Source organism: Filicampus tigris, chromosome 11, assembly GCF_054856515.1.
Source record: "Filicampus tigris isolate MCC_2025a chromosome 11, RoL_Ftig_1.0, whole genome shotgun sequence".
Lineage (NCBI taxonomy): Eukaryota > Metazoa > Chordata > Actinopteri > Syngnathiformes > Syngnathidae > Filicampus > Filicampus tigris.
The window spans coordinates 11588534-11610898 of NC_141227.1; the positions used below are offsets into that span (position 1 = coordinate 11588534).

General features: G+C 41.8%; 3 protein-coding genes across 5 annotated transcripts; 1 reads left to right on the forward strand and 2 right to left on the reverse strand.

Annotated features, from left to right (window-relative positions):
• Positions 1–204: 204 nt before the first annotated feature.
• Positions 205–8294, reverse strand: psap (prosaposin). Its single transcript, XM_086045531.1, has 14 exons — positions 8126–8294; positions 6349–6482; positions 6117–6191; positions 5902–6027; positions 5435–5629; positions 5217–5360; positions 4082–4138; positions 3181–3342; positions 2956–3048; positions 2682–2865; positions 1820–1983; positions 1660–1740; positions 1478–1585; positions 205–864 (listed from the first exon to the last, which is right to left on the reverse strand). Exons 1-14 carry the CDS (start codon positions 8157–8159, stop codon positions 829–831), a joined length of 1593 nt encoding a protein of 530 aa, XP_085901657.1. The 5' UTR covers positions 8160–8294; the 3' UTR covers positions 205–828.
• A 2293-nt stretch (positions 8295–10587) lies between these two features.
• Positions 10588–13091, reverse strand: mrps6 (mitochondrial ribosomal protein S6). 3 transcript variants are annotated; one of them, XM_086044695.1, is made up of 3 exons: positions 12620–13091; positions 12271–12301; positions 10588–11027 (listed from the first exon to the last, which is right to left on the reverse strand). In XM_086044695.1, the coding sequence occupies exon 1, from the start codon at positions 12956–12958 to the stop codon at positions 12626–12628; it is 333 nt and encodes a 110-aa protein (XP_085900821.1). In that variant the 5' UTR covers positions 12959–13091; the 3' UTR covers positions 10588–11027; positions 12271–12301; positions 12620–12625. The 3 variants fall into 3 exon arrangements, with proteins under 3 accessions (XP_085900821.1, XP_085900822.1, XP_085900820.1); XM_086044696.1 differs by lacking the exon at positions 12271–12301; XM_086044694.1 differs by lacking the exon at positions 10588–11027 and having other exon boundaries at positions 12098–12301.
• Positions 12723–21959, forward strand: nolc1 (nucleolar and coiled-body phosphoprotein 1). Its single transcript, XM_086044690.1, has 15 exons — positions 12723–13148; positions 13295–13444; positions 13695–13750; positions 14376–14536; positions 14612–14724; positions 14799–14907; positions 14990–15102; positions 16902–17013; positions 17593–17697; positions 17778–17867; positions 17957–18067; positions 18175–19851; positions 19941–20062; positions 21001–21084; positions 21162–21959. Exons 2-15 carry the CDS (start codon positions 13334–13336, stop codon positions 21318–21320), a joined length of 3123 nt encoding a protein of 1040 aa, XP_085900816.1. The 5' UTR covers positions 12723–13148; positions 13295–13333; the 3' UTR covers positions 21321–21959.
• Positions 21960–22365: the final 406 nt, after the last annotated feature.

Consider the following 22365-nt stretch of genomic DNA (forward strand, 5'->3'; position numbering starts at 1 on the left):
ATGTAGCTTTGTCAAACTTTCACTGGTTTGGACTATTTTTTTTTACCACTAAATTACTTTACTTGAAAAATACATCTCATTTGCAATCAATTGTTCACATTTGTGGGAGCATTTTGTAGGACAGTATGCCATCAAACAAGCTGAAATAATCAAGAGTTCCTAAAAGTTGTATGCACTTATCGAATGTTTAAATGACACATTCAGTTCCACTGATTTGGATCATTTTAATAGTTAAAATTATCAGATCAACTTACAGCTGGCTCAGGATATGAAGCAGAAGAGAAGATGCTCGGTGTAAAAACTACCAGTTACAAACAACTGTGAAAGTGCAAACAATAGAAGGAACACTCCAGGCCACATTATGTCCTAAAAAAAAACATCGCAATAAAACATTATGGCTGACAAAAATAAACATTTTCTTGAGAATCCGACATGCTGCTAAAGGTTCAATCTGACAAAAACATTTTTTTTTATACATAATCTGTGTGCTCTTGCAAGGAGAAAAAGCCATAACAATGACGCGTTGCTCTTGACACACTAACATGTGAAACTGAACTTTTGTTACTACATATGGAGCAATTCAACTCCAATATGCCAAACTGAGAAATCTTACAGTGTTAAATTGGCCTGTTTTTGGAAAACAGGTCTGTGTACATGTAATTGACACCCACCCCTGCCCCAGAGGGGGGAAAATAAAGACCAGTCCCTTTCCACGAATCCTATCAAATTAAACAGTCACTTAGTCTAGTAGAGAAACGAATAAACCATTGAAATAGGAAGCAGCGATGCAGTTAATTCCCTAAAAAGTGTCTGGACGCTGGTCCTCTTCTATGCCCACATGTGGCGCTTGCAGTGAGCCACAGCCTGAAAGACAAATGAGACAGCTTCAAAGTTGGGATCACTTCAATTTGTTACTCAAAATGCATCCATATAATACTAGTGCTAATAAATCCAATCACAAAAAGTTACGGATATTCAGCTTCTGGGAAAATTTTCTAAATGAACCTTAAGTGCAATATTAACTTTTACATGTGAACTTGACCATCCCAAAACATGTGCAAATGCGCCATGCTACAATAACTTTTTTTTGCACAACTTTCTGGTCTCGAGCCAGCTTCATGGCAAAAATTTCCAACAGGTGCTTGATCCATGAATTGACCAAAACATTTTCAAGGATGTCCACTTCTGTGCCTTTCTGTGAAGTGACTAAACTAGTTGCCGCTTTCCTCAGGGAAGCTCCTCTTTGAAGCCTCACAATTGCAAGACATGGTTGATCAGTTGTTGGATGCCGTCTTGGTCTCATGATGTCATCAGGTGAAACGCCGAATCCAATTGAACTAGGAAACTTATCGTTCGACTCATGGATCAAACACTTGATAGAAATTAGCCATTCGGCTCCTTATTAGAGAACAGCAAGTTGTGCAAAAGCACTGACACATTTAAGAGAAGTTCTAAAATAGACGTGCAGGTGACATACATCGCACTGGGTTGCTGTCTGCATGTTCCTACACCAGAATGACGGTCCCAAGATGCACTGCTCTCTTCCCATCAGTCTGCGCAGAGCCTCAGGACAGGCGCCCAGTTGCTATTAACACACACACAACAGGTTCACACCAAACTTTCCTGACCTACACACGGTGAAGCCAATAATATACCCACCAGGCACACAAAGTCCGGGTCGAGCGCCTGAAGCAGCAGTTGCACAAGCATGGGCTCGTACTCTACAATCAGTTGGTCACACTGTCGACAAACACAAGCGTGAATATGACAGTCAGAAGAATAACAGATGGTTCACATAGTTGTATGTGAATCTTTTCACCTCTTGCTGGAAGGAGGCGGGCAGGAAACTGCAAACTTTCCTCACTGCCTCTTTAATCTCGGCCTCAGTGGCATTCGCTTCAAGGATTCCATCGATGTAGGAGACAGCCATCTTGCACACCTTGCAGTAGGCGTCACTTTTGAGGTCAGTCTTATCAAGGGCAGCTGGAATAAGTCTTGGATTTAGATCAACAGTCACATACAACTAGATGCATTCTTTTTTTTTTTTTTTTTTTAAATCAAAGAGTAAGATAAAGTTAATAAAATATCCACGCAAAAATAGCCAATTTGGGGGTGCGGGTATTCATTACTTTTACGTTTTGTCCACATGAGCAAGGGTTAAGACTTCCGAAAGCTTTTTGGGCGTGTTTGTGAAACCAAAACGTTTTTGAGCTGGTCTTTCACTACATGTAGATGTATTCTTTAAATCAATAAGTAAAATGGTTATTTCCACCTTTCCTTTGCTTGTGGACAGATTTTTTTTTCCTCCTCCGAAGTAAGAAGAAAACTCTTACCACAATAGTAAATCAAATAAGTGTCGTGGTATGTTGTGAATAAATACTGTACAACACATCCCCACCAGACATTATCCCGGCTGTTGGAACAATGGAATCTCTTAAAGAGTATGTTTCAATTGTTTAAAGCATATTAAAAAGACTAGTTAGCTCCTACTTATGAATAATCCTAAAACATTACTGGTAAATATTTTTTAATGGTTTTATGACAGTGACTGGAAGATAATTCATCACAACTGTAAATGTGAATTGAAAGCTGACCCAACTTGAGCTCAAACAGCATCATGGAGAAGTTTGTGGAGTTGGGTGGGACTTTTTTAACCTCCATCATATAGAATGAGAACTTACAAACATATGCACGTGAGGCATCATTACAGAGTGCCAAAATGGTGCAAACAGTCTTTGGATTGGCCTGCTGCACCAGCAGCTCAATGATGGCCTGGCCGTAGGTATCGATCAGGTCCTTGCACTGAGCAGTCAAGGTGGTGGGCAAATATGTGCAAACCTTCTCCACAGCTGTAATCACCTCCTCCTGGGACAAATGTAGAAGGTGGAATCATGTATAACAGCAACTACATAAATATAATATGGTTTCAGTTTGTTTTATCTACACATGCCCTACCTGAGTTGTCTGATCATCCAACATGCGTTCCAACTCCTTCATCACAAACTCACAGATTACACATGAAGGGGGTTCCTGAACTCGCACCATAGGCTGGAACACAGAGCATAGCGCTTGTGGAATTGTCTCATACATCTAAAATTCGGATCAAGCAATTCAAAAAAAAAAAAAAATAAAAAAAAAAATAAAATAAAAAATACGAAGCATCTAAGCTTGACTGGTTACTTTAGTCAATTTGGCAGATTCCATCTTGGTGGCAGGAACAAGATTGAGAGCAGGCACGGCCTTGGCAGCAGGTAAAATTTCAGCAGCCTGCAGCTTCAACATGGGAGTGGACTTTTGGCCTGCACTACAGAAGCCAGCCATGGAACAGCAATCCTTGGGATCCTGTGGGCGGAAAAAGACAAGGTTCAAATTGCCACGGGTCAAATTTATGCTCCAATGTGTGAAACCTGCACACCATTCCACAGTGTTTAATCCCCAAGCACAACTTTACTAAAGAGCAAATGTAAATTGCTGGAACCTTACATTAACGCATATCCTCTTAGCTAGTGTATATTTGTGCAGCGGTGAGTGAGGTATTAGATCGAATCTGCCGCAGATCAGCACAAAGCATGTACAGTAAGTTCGAGGCAGTGCTTCCAGTGCAAGTCACAGCAGACTAATTTGCTCAAACGGATCACAAGACTCAAGAACACAGCACACGCAAATATTCCGTACACTCATTTGATGTGGAAAACCAAGCAATTCTTATGCAGGTCATTAAAAGAAGGAAAATGTTATGGTATGCTAAAGCAGTGAAACTACTGTAGATGTCCGACATTAGTCACAACAGTGTTGGGTAAGTAACACTAGCACAGGCACAGGTCAATATGAGTAGGGTTCAAAAGCTCTAGTGTGAACATATAAGACCTACCTGATCCTGGGAAGCAGCATAGCGCCAAAAAGGGAAGAAGAAAAGATTTGAATGAAGGGGGCAATTGAGTATGGGTGGGATGCAAAACACATCAGCAGGCCAGACTGGACTAGCATCACCAATTGGAACACAATGTTGTCCTTTTAGTTTTTATGAGTAGATATGTTCTAGAACACACTTTTAGGTATATCTTGACATGTGGGGACTCACCATGGAAAAGATCATCTGAAGAACAAGGCCACCGTACATGCTGATATACTGCTTGCACTATAAAGGGGAGAGTGACAAGTCAGTCAGTGAGAAATGTGCTTCCATCATTTTTTTTTCTTTTAAAGTTGCAAACTGGGGACAAACTGAGACATCAGCATATCGCATAAGGCTTTAGTATAACAATGTTTTAAAATCCAGAGGTCTTTTTTTTTTTTTTAAATGAACACTGAATGGCTAAGAATCAAGGGCAAGTTAAAAGGTTCTATGATACCTTTACCCGAAAACTGAAAATTACTATTCCAATACAGTGAAATGTAAATTTCAAACACCATAAAACTTGCATGATGTGCATTTCGGAAAAATAATGCTTCACGTGTAATATGAGTTAAGCTGCACCTCACTAGACATAACTAAATGATTAACTTTTGTGTTTTTGCAACTTTTTTTTTTTTTTTATTAAGGAAAAGAAAAGAAGACTAGACAGTGTACGGTGGGGTTAAACAAGTGGACTCATTCAAAGAACAGCATTATAAAACATTTCAGTAACCATTCCGAAAGAATGATACAATTTGTGGTTTGGGGCGTGCCTCCAACTTGGAGCTTAAATAGTTGGGTTTTCCACACCAACGCAAGCTGGTGCAGTCCTAACCAAGATTCGTTACACAAACTGATGAAGAATTCTCAGGTGAGAGGCAAAATATCTTCTAAGACAACCAGAACAGTCCAGTTGCGAGCGATTCACTGAGTGGCGTAGACTGTATGTTAGCTTTCTAGGCTAGCTGACTAGTGGCTTGCGGCCATCTGCTAGTCACTTGTGATTAAAGGTAAAGGGTTTTGTGTTTTATGTTTTAACATTAGTGGTTGAAATAAATCCATTTTAAAGGCTGAAAGGTCTTATGGATATTGCATTTATACTCTAAAAGGGAATCTTAACAAATCAGAGGTTGACCAGCGTCACAAAATGAACACAGATCAAGCTTAGAGGTTTCATTGTGTATCCTGTTGGGACAGGGAAAACTAAAATAAAATGGCAATTCACCCTATAACCCCACTGTGGTTGTGTTAGATCCAAGGTCAAATATTTATTGAACGTAGGTAAAATACAGAAATCTATGAAACGCTGTGTGGTGCTCACCATGTCAGACAAACCAGGTCCCAACTTCTCACAACTCTCTTCATATTTCACAAGGAGAGCACTTGCGAATGATTCATTGACCTTTTGCTCTGCTTGTGCATCAGTTATGAACTTGATACAGTCCTGGCATACATCACTACTTCCCTAAGGAGAGAAAGGAGGCAATGTTAAATGACCGGTGCAGAGCGTACTTCTCGATAGCAGTGTGGAGAGTGTACTTTGACTGGCGTTTCTGGTTTGGGGGTTTCCTGTGGGTGCAAGAGCCCGGGCACATTGAGGAGAAAAGGTGAAGCTGACTTAGAGAGGTCAACCTGTGGTATCTCATTGGACATCAGCTGGTCCTGAAACTTAGCCAGGGCCATCTGCTGGGAGCGACACAAGCCAATGGCTCCACAAGCCACACCAGGATCTTCCTAAAAATAAAAATAAAAAAACACTTAGATACTATACGACAGATCATAGAATCAGTTGAGGCAACAATACTGCCAGCCGCAAGGTTCCGTTATGCGTAACGGCTTCTCTATTTCAACTTGAAATCACTCCCCTATAAATAGCCCTGGATCAGCGCTGTACACTTCACTGACAAGATGCTTTTTCTTTGTCACCCATAGAGGCAGAGGCATAATTTATCTCAGCGGTCAAACATAGAGCAGTATGCCCTCACAAGCGTGCAGAGACCACTCACCAGTTCTCCAATGATGATTGCCATAACGATAGGGTAGTAGCTGTCAACAATCTCATTGCACTCTGCACTCAAACCTTGGTCAGGAATGAGCTGGCAGGCTTTCTCCAGGTACCCAATAACCTCAGTCTGCAATCAGACAGTCACTTAACATTTTGGGGGGAAATATGAATACAAGCCAAGAAAATCGTTAAATTATAAAAATTATGCTTTAATACCTGTGTGGCATTGTTCTTCAAAATCTGCAAGACTACCATGATCATTTCTTTGCACAAGTCACATGGCACGGTTTTCTGGAGCAAGATTACAAAAAAACAGTGTCATTTGAAGAAGACAACTCTAACAGTAGTACAGAGGTCTCATCTTCATCTGAAAATTTTAAAACAAAATCAATGTTTCATACAAAAAGGAAGATGAAAGTAATTCATCAGAAAACAGGAAGAATCTCACCATTTGGGGTTTGTTCCAGACGTTCTGCTGGCAGTGAGTCACAGCCCCACACAGAGATGCAGTCTTCACGTTCTGACACCAGTAAGGGGGTCCACGAGCACACTGCTCCGTGCCCAGCAGAGGGGTGGCCACAGCTGCAAGAGTAGAAGAACCATCATTTAGAGACTACCGCTTCAATAGAAACAGAAGAACATTCATGTTACAACCTGTTTTGACTTTTTTTCTGCTACACGCAACATTTTTAAATCAAGCAGTCATCTGGCATTCCACATTTAAGTCAAATAAATAGTTGAAAGTAAAATTAAACATGTCTGCTGTATTTGTGTTAGTATTAATTGATTGATAAATAGATCAATTACATAACTGATTGATTGTTCATTTTAAATTGATAAAAAGATTCATTAATTTGTGTTATTTACTGTTTTTGTAATGTACAATTGATTTTTACTCCATGTACAGCATTTTGTATGCAGCAATGGTTGAGTCGAGTTAAAAAGAAAAAAAAGAGGTTGTTCAGTCATGGAAGAAATTGTGTTTGACCACTGTGTTTTCAATGGGAAACAGAAGCCTGTGTATACATGATTATAAAAATATCAGCAAGCAAAAGTGAGAGAGTGGCTACACAGATAAAGGCAAAACAGATGAAAGTCCTCGCCCTCTCCATTTCAGTCATGTGGACCAAACAGCCGAAATAACAGGCTGTATTCCAGGCAGAACTTTACTAAATAATCCTAAAACGATAAAAAAGACTGCTGTCTAAAAACAAAAACAACTTCTCCCATTTAGATGGCTTAAGATTAAGCAAATAATCAGTATTTCCCACAAGGATTGACATTAGTGGGCTCAGGCTTCTGAACTAAGCCATTTGCGAATATCTTTACAGAAGAATGTGAGAATGTTAACGTTCTAAGTGCACAGAACAAATAGGTGCTTATTCAGTCTCACTATACTAGAGAGAAAAGATAAGCACGTTACACAGGGAAACCAAATATCTTTCTTCACACTTGGTTAAGCAATAAAAACGCTTTTTGAAAGTCCGGTTCCTCAAAGGGCAACTGTATATCAAAGTCAGAGTCAGATCAGTTCTTTGAGTACTGTACTGTAAAAAATGTAGACCAAACGATGCAGAACAAAACGGGAACGAACAGAGCAGAACACAGGAGCTATTCGGCTCTTTTTAAAATGCTGAAATGAAAGTTGCTGGCAGCTGACCTTTAGCGATCTTCCCTTTTCAGCATAACGTGATATGCGACTCAACAGCAGTTACACAAAATAAGGTTGAGTCACATGTGGCCCAAAAAATATTTTACCTGAGAAAAAAATGAGCGTGGGAGCAATAGAAATCAACAAACACAAAGTCTAAATGATTAGCACACTTATTCATGCCTTATTTCCGTGGTGGAAAAAAGAAAACAAAAACATGGTTTCACTGGTGCATGGCTCGTCTCCTCGCCAGCAGCTAGCTTTGATGCAAACAACGCTAGCTTAACAGGAGGCGCGGATTGTTCTTAAACCACGACAAATTCTAGTCATACAATTCCTTCCGACATTTGGGGAACTGTACCATAACTAGGGTATTATACGAACAAGTTCGTGGTAGCACCTGCAATCGGTCGGATTTGTGGTCCTGTACTGGTGTTTACTGTTTACCACGGCTACTTTGTGTGGCTTCCGCCTTTCAATAACTAGCTAAACTACCAAAAGGTCTTCACGGTGACTTATGCAAACTATAAGCTTTATATCAATGTTCATTTTGCCTTGTGGGTTTGGGCATTACCTGAAGACACGAAAAGGAGAGTTAGAAGAAGCATGACTCCGCTGTTTTCTGGCTCGTCAGACACGACGAAAGTGGTCGAAGCTCCAAATGCAATTGCGAACTGCGCTTGTGCGCAAGCCTTTATGGCTGCCAGTCAGCTGACTGCTCAGCATAAACATGTGACTCATCAGTGTCACTTGACTCGTGACCTCCGCCAAGCAAGCTCAGTGCTGAGAGTGCTCTGTATGTCTGTTAGCGAGATTGCTTCAAGTACAAAGTACAGTATTCGATTCCTTCATTTTAGGATTGGCGTGCTGCATGCACCTTCAACCTTTAGTTTTAAAGATGTATTCTAAATATTACTTTATTACTTTAGCTAGGATTACACATGGGCCGAGAATGCATAATATAGTGTTTTTCACATTTGTTAGCATTGCGTTTTTAATCCATCCATCCATCCATTATCGATACCACTTATCCTCACAAGGGTCGCGGGGCATGCTGGAGCCTATCCCAGCTGTCTTCAGGCAGTAGGCGGGGACACCCCGAATTGGTTGCCAGCCAATCGCAGGGCACACAGAGACAAACATCCGCACTCACAATCACACTTAGGGGCAATTTAGAGAGTCCAATCAACTTACCATGCATGTTTTTGGAATGTGGGAGGAAACCGGAGTACCCGGAGAAAACCCACGCAGGCACAGGGAGAACATGCAAACACCACACAGGGAGCCGGGACCGAACCCACGACCTCTGAACTGTGAGGTGGACGTGCTAACCAGTCCACCACCATGCCGCCATGCGTTTTTAATATTTTCCTTAATTGTTCGTTGAAAAAGTGTATGTTAGTAATGTATAAATTCAGCTGCCGGATAAATGACTGCCAGAATTCAGTTCATTGAAGACCCTAAATAGGCTAAGGCGTGGCCAGTTAAGTTTGCAAGCGGCAGCATGAGAAACTGTCATGCTTGCTGAGGGCCAAGTCAACATGTTAACCTCAACTTTGTCAATATTATCAGTGTAAGCATATTGTCTGTAGCCCTTTGCAATTCCACCTGGCAGTTTTACCTGAACGAAAGGTGCACCAAAGTAAATTTGATGCTGTACTTGAACCATTTGGAGTATCGGCATAGTTTTGGTCTCTTTTTGAAGATAACAATTTGAATTTTTCTCCTCAACTGTCAGAATCTTTGTAAGTGCTACTGGCCCTGTATTATGGAAGTTTGGATACATAAAAGAAAGCTGATCCGCAGACGACCCACGGCCTTCTATGTATTCAAACTTCCACAATTCAGTGCCAGTAGCACTTAAAAAGATTCTGAGAGTTGAGGAGAAAAATGGCGATACTCCAAATGGTCCAAGTACAGCATCAAATTTACTTTGGTGCACCTTTCGTTCAGGTGAAACTGCCAGGTGGAATTGCAAAGGGTTTTAAATCAATGTGCATTCATATTCACTATCATATTCAATATTCTCATATTGTTAGATCTCACTGCAGCGTTAAGACACAGTGGATCACAGTATTTTTGCTTTCGCACCTAGAGCACTGGGTCGGCATTAAAAGTTCAGCTCTGGAGTATTTTAAGTCTTGTGAAAGATTCGTTTTTGTGTAAGCCTAGGTGCTGCTTGTCCTCTACAGTGAATCTCCTTTGCGGAGTGCCTCAGGGCTCAATCCTTGGGCCATACTTGCTCCCTCTTGGTTCCATTTTTCGAAAACAAGGCATCTTATTCCACTTTTATGCAGACGATAAACACAAAAAAATACATGCCTGTATCTTGATTAACATTAGTTTTGCATACCTCGAAGATGTTAAAGCATGGCTGGCTCTAAACTTTTTAAATTTTAATAATAGTAAAACAGGGGTCATGGTGTTTCTCCCTGCTGATCTGGAACACCAAATGTGACTAATCTAGGGTTGAAAATTGACTGTGATCTAAAGATGGACAAATAAATGATGTGGTGGGCAAGAGCTTTTCCAGCTCAGAAAGCTAGGGTCAAACCTTTCTTAACGCATTCTGTTTTTGATACTGTTTTACATGTTTTTATTGTATTAGGCCTCGACTACTGTAACTTTGTATATGTCAGGGTGAGTCAGGCCTTAATCTCCTGCTTGCAGTTTGTCCAAAACGCTGCTGCTCGGCTGCTAACAACTACACAGAAGCTAGAGGACATCGCCCTTGTACTGACCTCCCTCCATTGGCTACCTGTACATTTTAGGATGGATTTTAAAATTGTTTGCTTTAGGGTGCCTAAATGCACCCACCTTCCTCTCTGACCTGCTGCAACCACAACAGGTATGTGTCCCAAGGTCCCTATAGGTCTTCCAATGAACTTCTCCTGGCTGTTCCCAAATGCAGGATGAAGCTCAGGGGAGACCAGGCTGTTGCAGTAGCAGCTCCAAAGCTGAACAGACTGCCTCTGAGGCCGACCCCCACTCTGCAGGTTTATAAATCACACATTAAGGCACATTTTTACTCTTTGACATTTCAAACTCAGGCGTGACTGCCCTCTTGTCAAGTCAAGTTTATTTATATAGCCCTTAATCACAAGTCGCAAAGAGCTTCACATGCCCAGAGTTGACAAATATTAACAACATCCCCTGATCTTAACCCCGAGGTCAAGGAAAAACTCAAAAACCCCATCTGGGGAAAAATGAGAAAGCTTGAGAAGGGACCGCAGATGGGGGAATCCACCTTTCAGGATGATCAGGCTGCTACAGATGGCGAGTGGACAACATTTAACACATATTATGATGCTATACAGTGTTAGTTGAACTAAGTCCAATCAAGTGAAGCACTGTGGGAAGACGTCTTCGGTGAAGTGGTTGTTCAATGCAGAAATCTCCATAGCAGCGCCTCCGAGGATGTGGTCAACCTCTGAGTAGCAGTAAGAGCAGTATTGATGAGGTGTCGGAGTCCATAGCTAGAAGATCATAAGTCACTTTAGCAAGGGCTGTTTCTTCCCATTTGACACAATGTATGCTTCAAGTTTTGTTTTTTAAATGCTGTGCTTTTTTGTTTTTGTTTTTGTGACCTGTACAGCACTTTGGTGTCAACTTTGTTGTCTTTTAAATGTGCTATATAAATAAAGATGTATATTATGGTATATTTCAATACCATTTCTCCTCATTAGGGTCACAGGTGAGCTGGAGCCTAAACCAACTGACTTTGGGCGAGGTCCACCCTGAACTGGTAGCCAGCCAATCGCAAAGCACAAATAGATGAATTACCACTCCCCCTTACAGTAAGTGGCATTTTAGAGTCTACTATGAACCTAACTTCGATGTTTTTAGAAGATATGGTAGGAAGCTGGAGTACATAGAGAACATGCAAACTCCAGAAAGGAACAATATGCATTTGCATACAGTATATATGCTCACAATTGTGATGATGATAAAATAAATATATCCATCCATCCAAACATCAAATAAATATTAATAATGATAAAGTTGAAATGAATGAGAACTAACACAGTACGTGGAAATGTAATTGCTTTCCAACAGCTAACCTGCTGAGCTCATGTGTGTAGAACAGAATAACAATTAAGCAGATTGACCTTTTTCTTTGACCTTCTGATGTTTGTCAATGTGACTTGCAAACTTGCTGCTGTATTTGATTTTTAGATGCACATCAAATAGTGTTTGATGATAAACTGAACTGGGACAAAACCCACACAAACATGTGGAGAACATCTGTGAGGCACACATGCAAACCACTCTAATACTGTGTTGCCTCTTTTACAGTATGTTAACTTGAAATTCTAACCAGAGAAACAAAAGTTCCTAAATAAATGGAGTCACAAGAATAGCTCTGTAAGTTAAATGTGACTCTTTTCACATGCAACATTAATGCCAGTCAATGGTTACACTTATAAATACCGGTACAGGTGACTTCAGATCTTAAGCAATGTGCACCATGGTGCTATAATACAAGTGTAGCTTTTTGAATAAATGTTTTTTTAATGCCTAATAATAAAAGCTTCATACACTACTATAACAAAAAGAGATGTTTATTTTTTAATAAATGTTTTTAAATGCCTGATAGTAAAAGCTTCAAACACTTGCACCATAACAAAAAGGGTTACTGTTTACTGTTGTTATTATCATCATCATCACAAAACAGTTAAATTAAATTCAAACGCCATGGAAGAAGTCAAAGCAGCATACAGCACATCTTCTGGATATGATCTGCAAATACCTGTTAAAAAAACATGACAACATGATCCCTATAAGCAGAATGGACAATGACCTCAAATGATAATTGTACTACAAGATCAATACATGGAAATGTTACATTGTCTATTTTGTGTTAAACTTATATTACATTATTTCATGTAAGTGCTATACTTCTCGGCGAAAACATAATGACCAGATCCAATTAAAACTGCCAATTAAAATGCTCAAATTTTCCCCATCATACACATCTTTCGGTGTATATGGTCTATTGGTCCTGTAAGTACAATAAAGTAGCATCATTATAATTATAATTATAATATTTGTATAATATCATACGTACGTTCCATCACTCCTGAGAACCACAGCATGTTTGTGGGGAATTCTGCGTGTCCTTCTTCAGCACAGTGGGCCTCACCACGTCGACGTCACGATGCAAGTGATCGACAAGGCCCGTGAGGATGCTGGGAGCCGCGTAGAAGTCAATCAGAAAGTATGATCCTCGGCGGTGTCTCTGGTTGTGTTTGGTCATCACATAAGGCAGGAGTCTCTCTCCAAGATTCTCCATGTCTCTCACCACAGCGCCTCGCTCTATTAAAGTCTCCACTGTCCGCCGGATTGCCGCTGCCGTCTCCGGTCGCTGCATCGCTTTCAGGATAAGAGCCAGTTCGTAGCGTGGCATGTTTTCATTGGGTCAGGATGTGAAATTTTAACGCGAATAGTCAAATGGTAGCTGTCATTTCCAGAATCCTTGCAAAGTCAACCATGTTATGACACGAGGAAGAAAGGTCTTCTGCAGTGACGTATAAAACCTGCGCCTGCATGTTTAGTTTGAGTCAAAATTTTAAGAAGACAACAACCTCCCGGAAAAGGTGGTGTATAAACATTTCTGCTATATTTTATTTTTAGAAGCACAATTCTGGTTTGAAAACAAAATTCTTTATTTTATCCGAAAATTGTGCGCTACCAAGGATTGTATATTCTTTGTTGTCTTCACAATGCGCATGCGCTTCTGAAGCGTTTTAGGTCACTTCCCTCCATTTCCAGCGTGGTGAAGATGGCGGAGCACAAGTCGGTTCCCAGCGATTTGTACAAATGTGTGTACTCTTTTCTGCTGGAAAACAAGTTCACCAAGGCGGCTCGGCAGTTTGTCAAGCAGATTAAAGTGGTAAGTTTGTCACGGTGTCAGGCAGGTGGGTGGTAGCGTGCCATGAGAAACTCTAGGCAATGTACCTATGAGGGAGTTAACACGTGGATTACCGATCCAAACCGGCTCGTTGTAGGTCTCTGGTGTAGTCTGAATTATTAATCCCCTAACCCTAACCCATTTTCTGCAAAAGTAGGTTTATGCACCGTTCTCAGTTCAGGGAATTCACCCGCTTGTATTTGTATTTGTATGTGTGTGTTTGTATTACTAGAGTCCACAGGATCCAAATGAAGAACGTCTTCTGAACATCTACGACTTCTGGGTTAAGTGAGTTGTTTATATTTTAAATCCTGCCGTTTTAGAAGCGATGTGATGTATACTTGAGTTAAATTTATTTATTGAGCCAAGGCACATCTTTTACATTCGAAAAAAAATCACAACTAACACCACAGAACAAACACGTCACAGAGTATACACAGGCCACGTGAATAACTGTACCTCCACCTCTAATGGAAGAGCATTTAGTAGTTCTGCCTGTCACTAAACGTCTCTGACATAGATAATGAAATGTCCTTATAATTGTAGTAAATAATAGATTTTTGGACCACTTGAGTAAAATTATATAGTTTTCCATGGTATAGTAATGTGCCACAACAGGAATTGTGAATCGTTTTTTTTCGATATATAGTGTTGACATGATCGTGAGAAGCCCAAATTGAAATCACAGTTAAATTTTGATTAATTGCCCATTTGCTCAGCCTTAGTCTGTATGGGGTTCCTAATTGGCTTGTTGCACATAACGCCAAAATGTCATATCGAATGCGGATAAGATGGTATACCCTTTTCTGGTTTTGCACACCATGACAGCTATGATTAAATTAAAACAAAAGGTTCACAAAGCGTTCACTGTAAACAACTACAATTTGAAAATCGTTCTCTTGCATGCAATTAGATCCCCTCAAGCTCGGAAACGCAAAGTGATTACTGACAAGACTGAAGCCACTGGCTCAGTAGCCAAGAAGGCAAAAGCCAGTAAAGAGAGTTCCAGCAGTGAAGAGTCCAGCAGTGAGGATGATGATGCCAGTGCCAAAGTAAAGAAGGCTACTCCTGCTGGTAATATCCTAGTTCCATTTCAATTGTTGAATTATATCTTTTGAAACCATTATAAGTCTATTTCCCTTTCAACAGCCAAGGCAGTACCTGTTAAGGCAGCGGCTACTAAACCTCCGCCTACAAAAGCTGCATCTAGCAGCAGTGAAGAATCGAGTGACTCTGAAGAAGAGAAGAAGGCTCCTGCTAAGGTAGGAGTCACTTATTCCGTAAACTAACAGGTGTTTTGTGTTTTCATCATTGAAAGTCTTTTTTCCTCACCTAGGCTCCCGTAAAGCCTACAGCAACTGCAAGCGGAACAAGAAAGAAAGACAGCAGTTCTAGCAGTGAGGAATCAGACTCTGAAGAGGAGCAAGCCACCAAAGCTAAATCAAGTGAGTGCCGTTGTCACTTCTTCTTGTAATATTGCATGTTCTTATGAATGCATAACATGGCATATCTTATTCTGAATGACAGAGCCAGTGGCCACTGCCAAGCCCAAAGCTCCTATTCCTGCTCCTGGAGCGGCTAAGAAAAAACAAGAGAGCAGCAGTGAAGAAAGTTCCTCAGAGGATGAGGAACCAACCAAGGTGAGCAAACCGGCACCTGTCACCAGCATTCATGCCCAGATCCAAGTAGTGTTGCACGGGGATACTGGTACCAGTATGGTACCATGCTTTTTTTTTGGCGTCAAAAACAGCCCGACAATTTTTTTAACACCTGTATTTAAAAAAAAAAAAAAAAAAAAGAAAGAAAATAAAGAACACAGAGCTCACCAACTCTGTCTTAAAGGCAAGTATACATACGCTAAAAGGCGCCTGTCTACCGACACGTGAGGAAGGCCTTTAAGGATCTTTTTGGCTTACATGGCCGACAGCCATGGCAAGCTGACCCACATGACAAAGCCTGTCTGTAAGGCTTGTTTTAAAACTACGGTGGGTCGAGGTGGGAATACGTCCAATCTGGTCAAGCACCTTGCTGATCGGCATCCAGACCACCAGTTTTAAGAGCTACAGGTTGTAATGCGTTTCCAACACTTCACTCAAAAATAAATAAAGTGTGAAGTATTTTGTTCACAATTTGTATAATTTGACGAGACATTCAACCACCAGGGAGCGGACTAGAGAAGAGTAGACGCATGCATGCGCACACACTCACACTCAGAGCGCCATGACGTTGAGTCATTACCATTACATTACATTATGATTTGGGATTTTTGTCGAGGTACCGATAAAGGTATTTTATGCAGGCATAGTATTGAAGTCAACATTTTGGTATCGTATCGACACTAGATCCAAGTGATGTAAAGTTTCCAATTAATTACCTACAATATATGTTTTTTTTTAATTTACGGATTTCCTTAAACAACCTGCATGCACACACAACTCAAGTGTTGGTAAATGACACCCGGAGGACGTGCCAAGAACATGACTGAACACGAACTCGACTGCGCAAAAATTAGCTGGTGACTTAAGTATTATCATAAGACCAAATGTCTTTTTGGCCATCAGCTGGTTGGGTCTCCTATACTTGGGAGTTAGAACCTGGAAATGTAGGTTGTAGTTTTTTGGTGCATTTTGAGTGGCTGCTTCATCTGCAACGTCGTTGCGATACTGTTCACTAGTGATTCAAATTTTGAATGGTAACAAAACAAGTGGCCGATGAGCAGCCACTTGTAAGAACTAGTTGCTGAACCCCGCCCACTGTGGTACAATAGGGCTGGTGATTATGAGAAAATAATAATCACAGTTACTTTGATTAATTGATAGAAATTACGATTATTCATTGATTTCAAAACTTAATATTGTTCAACTACCAAAACTCAACTACTAAAAACTACCATCATAGCCTCATGCCCATTCATCCCTGCATGTTGCCGAACACTTTATTCTTGAACACTGTTATTTTTGTCAAGTACAAAATGACCTTGTGAAATTCAAGATTCTTGCATTTTCATTCTACTGTAGCCACATCTTTGCACACATTGAAAATGTGAACAAACAAATCCCTTATCACTATCTTATTTATTATGCCTTATTTTGTTGTTCTATTTTTATTCTCACAAGTCTTGGTACTGACTGGGCTAAGCTGGAAACCTTGGATATGATATTTCATTTCATTTCATATTTACTTTTAAACTTTTGAACTCCAACTAGGGTGTGACCAACAGCTGAAAGCACGGTCAGGGAGGGCAGAATCACATACACGCACATGCTTGCCGCACAAATAACATGGTACATTCAGGGTACCTTTACGCCATCTGATTTTTTTTTTTTTTTTTTTTTTTTTTTTTTTCTTCTACCTGAACCCTTTAGTCCAAATCCAGCCTTTATGTTGTTACGGATCAAGAAGTTTAGTTGCATATTTTGTGATTTATTTTCCACGCTAGGCTCAGGTCAAACCTGCCCAAGCGAAAACTGTTGCTGCAGCAGCTGCAGATTCGAGCAGTGAGGACTCGTCCTCGGAAGATGAGGCTCCGCCCAGCAAGAAGCCCAAATCAGGTTTGTTTTCATTTTAAAAAATTGTCACGTTCACCGCTTGACTTGACAGTGCGGTGTTTTTGACTAAGACCCATCTACCCTTAGCAGTAGTAACAGACCGGGTGCATTTAAACCATTACTAATGCCATGTCAAAATTAACTTAAATTGTTGTTTAGATTATGGCCACTAGAGGGCAGCACTATTCGTTTTTTCACAGAGCTTTACTAGTAGTACATTTGATTTAAGTAAAGGATGAAAGAGCTACTTATTCTTACACGTACACTATAAACATCGAGTGCTAAACTATAGAGTAGAGAAGACTTCTTTGTTTATTGTAGACCAAAGATATACTGTTTGATGGACACGGTAATTGTTGTTTACTAAGCATTGTATTATGACTGAGCAACATAGACAAAATGTCATATCTTGATTAGAACATAACAGATGTCTCTATCGTTATGATACGCTAGGACTGCATTCAGTGGAAACATTGCACGCTCAACAACACTTTTTTACTCCTCTTCTTACTTGGATTTCGCCAATGTCTGTCGTGCGACTGCGTTTTGTTGGTTTAACCCTTTTGACTTTAATGTCAACAGGAACGTACAGTGCAGTCCCACCCCCTGCTTCGATTCAGAAAGCGGCAGCTCCAGCAGCAGCAGCAGCAGCCACTAAGGATGACGACGAAGGGAAAAAAGTGGCCGGTAAGACGAATCCAATTTAGGATGAACTGGGCATCTGGATTTTTGTTGTCTTGTGTCCAACAACGTTGTGTCCCGTGCAGCTAAACCTGCCCCCAAAAAGAAGACTGCACCAACAAAACCCGGTTTGAAGAAAACTGCTGCTAAGAAAGAATCCAGTTCTGACAGCTCAGGTAGCAAACATTGTGCTTGGTCTGTCTCTCATAGGCTCGACAAAGCCAGTTTCTTGTGTTGTTGTAAAACAGTGTGCCTCCCTCCTTAGATTCAAGTTCAGATGAAGAGGAGCCCAAAAAGCCTACACCCAAGGTCACACCAGCAAAAGCGGCCCCAGTCAAACGGACTCCTGCAAAAAAAGATGATTCCTCAAGCTCAGGCAAGCGGCAACAGATTTTCTTTGTTAAACAAAACCCCTTTGACCCGCTCGTGGACTTGGTGTGTCAGAATGACTATTTGTAACATTATTTGTCATCGTACATTCAGACAGCAGCTCAGACGATGAAGCTCCAGCCAAGCCTGCCACCAAACCTGCCGCACCATCAACACCATCTGCTGCTTCCAAAGCGGCAGCTGAGAGCAGCTCCGACTCGGAATCCTCATCTGACGACGAACCGGTGAAAGCGAAGCCCGCACCGGCTAAACCCGCCACCCCGGCTTCTAAGCCTGCAACTCCCGCCAAAAAGCCTGTTGCTGCAGCGGCGGCAGCTGAAAGCAGCTCCGACTCGGACTCTTCATCCGACGACGAACCGGTGAAAGCTAAGCCCGCTCCGGCTAAACCCGCCACCCCGGCTTCTAAACCTGCAACTCCAGCCAAAAAGCCTGCCGCAGCAGCTGAAAGCAGCTCAGACTCTGACTCCTCATCTGAAGAGGAAGCAGCAGCCAAAGCCAAGCCAGTTGCAGCCAAAGCCAAGCCAGTTGCAGCAAAGGCGGCCGCGGCGGTGCCGGCTTTGGCGGCAGAAAGCAGCTCCGACTCGGACTCGTCATCTGACGACGAACCGGTGAAAGCTAAGCCCGCTCCAGCTAAACCCGCCACCCCGGCTTCTAAACCTGCAACTCCAGCCAAAAAGCCCGCCGCTGCTGCAGCGGCGGCAGCTGAAAGCAGCTCCGACTCGGACTCGTCATCTGACGACGAACCGGTGAAAGCTAAGCCCGCTCCAGCTAAACCCGCCACCCCGGCTTCTAAACCTGCAACTCCAGCCAAAAAGCCTGCGGCGGCAGCTGAGAGCAGTTCAGACTCCGATTCCTCATCTGAAGATGAAGAACCAGTCAAATCAAAATCAACACCTGCCAAAGTTGGCACCCCAGCTTCAAAGCCCGCTACCCCGGTAGCAAAAGCTGCTGCTTCAGCAAAGGCGTCGGCAAAAAGCAGCTCGGAATCTGACTCTTCATCTGAGGAGGAAGAACCCCCCGCTAAAGCTAAGCCAGCTCCGAGTAAGCCTGCCGCACCCGCTGCCAAGACTTCCACTCCTGCTTCAAAGGCCGCCACCCCTGCAGCAGAAAGCAGCTCAGAGTCTGACTCTTCGTCCGAGGAGGAAGAACCCGCTAAAACGAAGCCAGCTTCGAGTAAGCCCGCCACTCCCGCTGCCAAGACCTCCACTCCTGCTTCGAAGGCCGCCACCCCTGCAGCAGAAAGCAGCTCGGAATCTGACTCTTCATCTGAGGAGGAAGAACCCCCCGCTAAAGCTAAGCCAGCTACGAGTAAGCCCGCCACCCCCGCTGCCAAGACCTCCACTCCTGCTTCGAAGGCCGCCACCCCTGCAGCAGAAAGCAGCTCGGAGTCTGACTCTTCGTCCGAGGAAGAGGACGAACCTCCTAAAGCCGCCGCTCCTCCAGCAAAGGCAGAGAGCAGTTCAGACGACGACTCTTCTGAAGAGGAAGCCCAAGCAAAGGCTAAACCCGCGGCCAAGAAGGCAGCAGCGGTGGCAAAACCCGCTGCTGCGAAGAAGAAGGCAGACGAGAGTAGCTCCGACTCGTCCGGAAGCTCAGACTCTGAGACGCCGGCCAAGAACACCCCTGCCAAGGGTGCCGTCACCAACGGCAATACTCCCAAAGCTACGTTGGCTAAACCCGCAGAGTCATCATCCAGTGATAGCAGTTCAGAGGAGGAGGAGGAGGAGGAGGCCACCAGGAAAAGTAAAACTTCTACGCCCGCGGCCAATGGTAAGTGAAGACTGAGCTCAAACTGCGGGCAAAGTAGTGAGTGACAAGTGAAATAACACATGAAGTGGTTTCCTTTTGAATTGCCGCAGGCACCAACGGCAAGCAAGAAGGTGAAAAGTCATCGGAAAGTGAAACGGAAGAGACACAAACTAAGACTCCCAAAAACAAAAAAGCCACCGCTACACCACAAACGTTTCCCAAAGCCAACAAGGTAGAGTAAAACACACACACAGATAAATGTTTCAATTATTTTAATGACCATAATTTCTGGACTACAAAACACACTTGATTAAAAGCCGCAGCTATCCATGTTAATAACATTGGGCTATTTGCAAAGAAAGAAGGTTTTTTTCCCCCCCTAAACAATACCGAGTGCAGCACTATATGTTTTAATGTAATTGATTTTTGTGAATATTTAATATTTTTAAAAAAATATTTAACGTTTACTTGCTTTGACAATGGTACAGTGTATTTGTTTGTGCACTTTGGCGAAGGTTTTCTGAGCGTGTATGTTTATTTAGCTTTTCTTTAGCGTGCTTGTAGACTCAGTTTTTCTTGTAATCCATACGGTGCGTGGTAGAACAGATTTTGGAGGGGAATTTCTCTCCAGGGCGACCCTTTTGGCATCTAACATTGTTATTCTGACCGACGTCAGTCTTGTCAACCCCGAATCATTTCCTGGCTAAGGACGTGGACTTGCTATTAAATTACATTGATCATTGATCATGTTAGTGATTTCTCACAACAACTAGGTAGCAAAGCGCAATATGAAACTTTTTATTTCTATAAATCTCTGCCAGTGTTCACATTTTCAAACGATCACTTCTACAACATTCCTAGAGAATTACTAGTGAGCTATTTTTAGAACAGGCCCACAGGCTACTCATCTGGTTCTTGGGGGTCACTTGTTGACGCCCGCTATTCAGAAAACAAATAAAATATTACGTTACACAACTGTTGCTAAATTTGCCATATTCGTAGTTATTACAATTATCAAGTTACTCATATTGAACTGCTGTTTTTTCTTTAACACAACTCTCACTTCATTGCCTCGACATGGACTGCCCAATAAGAGACCACACCAGTTATGCCATTTTTGCTTTACACAAAACAGTAATAAAGTCCTAAAAAATTGCGATCTATTTGCAGTCTTCTAATGTCCCTTTCCGAAGAATAAGGGAAGAAGATGTCGCCGTGGACCCCCGCCTTGCAGACAACTCTTTTGACGCCAAGGTAAGCTATAGAACTACTGAATTATGACCTGCTCCTTCGGTGGTTGCCGGTAATATGGACGTAATTCTCGTTTTCAGAAGGGTTCCAATGGCGATTGGGGCCAGAAAGCGAACGATGTTCTCCGCTTTACGAAAGGCAAATCGTTTCGCCACGAAAAGACAAAGAAGAAGCGGGGAAGCTACCGAGGCGGCACCATCAACACCTCGGTCCACTCGATCAAGTTTGACAGTGACTGAGGAGCTTTCCCTCACTTGATGTCATCTGAACTCTATATCACCTGTGTGAGCGCGGACCCCCTTAAATTGTTGCTACTTTGACATAACTTTTAGTGTGAAAGTAACCCCCTTGAGGGGATTCATGATGAAAGACCCAAGGATGCCTAATGACCGCTTATAGCCACAAGGTGGCTTAAGGCCATCAGTCCATACTACAAAGGAAACCACGTCACCAAATGTAACCTGTTCGTTACTTCTTAATTTGTTCATGTATGCGTAACAGCCACCCAATCGTTATTTGTTTTATAATTCATTGCAGATTCATTGTATACTTTCGTCAGTCTATAATGTGAACATTGGAGAGGGTTTGTACTTTTTTTTTTAGTTTTTCCTTAAACATGTCGCTGAAGACAAGTGTTTTATGGTGTGTATTTATTGTTTTAGTCCATTTCAATAATTGGGACCCCATGTATTTTCATTGTTCCTTACAAGCCATTTTGTGTTGAAACAGTTAAAATTCAACCTTTAAATTCTCCTGTTGTTTGGTAGGAATGTTAGTTTCCTAACAGTCTTTTTTTTTGTTGGGATATACTGTACACAATACTTTTTTTTTTTTGTCATCAACCCTAACGTTAATTAAAACATGAACAATATTGGCAAGTCGGTACTGTAGTGGTGTATTCAGTTGCCACCAGATGGCGCAGCAACACCATCTTCTGAACAGTTCATCATCCTCACTAGTGTCGAGCATGCAGGAGTCTATCCCAGGAGTTGATATAAATATTGCAAACATGAGTTTCACTTTAATTTCTCTGAAAAGTAAAGTGGAGTAAATTGACAATACAAATGGTCATTCCCTTTTGAAGAATACATTATATTGCATATTAGTATGCTCTATTATGCCAATATCCGAATCAGACTTCAGCAAAATGTTGAATTTACTCCAAATTGCCACATTAAGGCAGGAGTCTCCAACAATTTTTGTGGTGGGCCACAACATAGTTATGGTTTCCTTAGGAACAATGTCAAATTTTGGTAATTTAGCAAGAAACATGAAGTCGATACA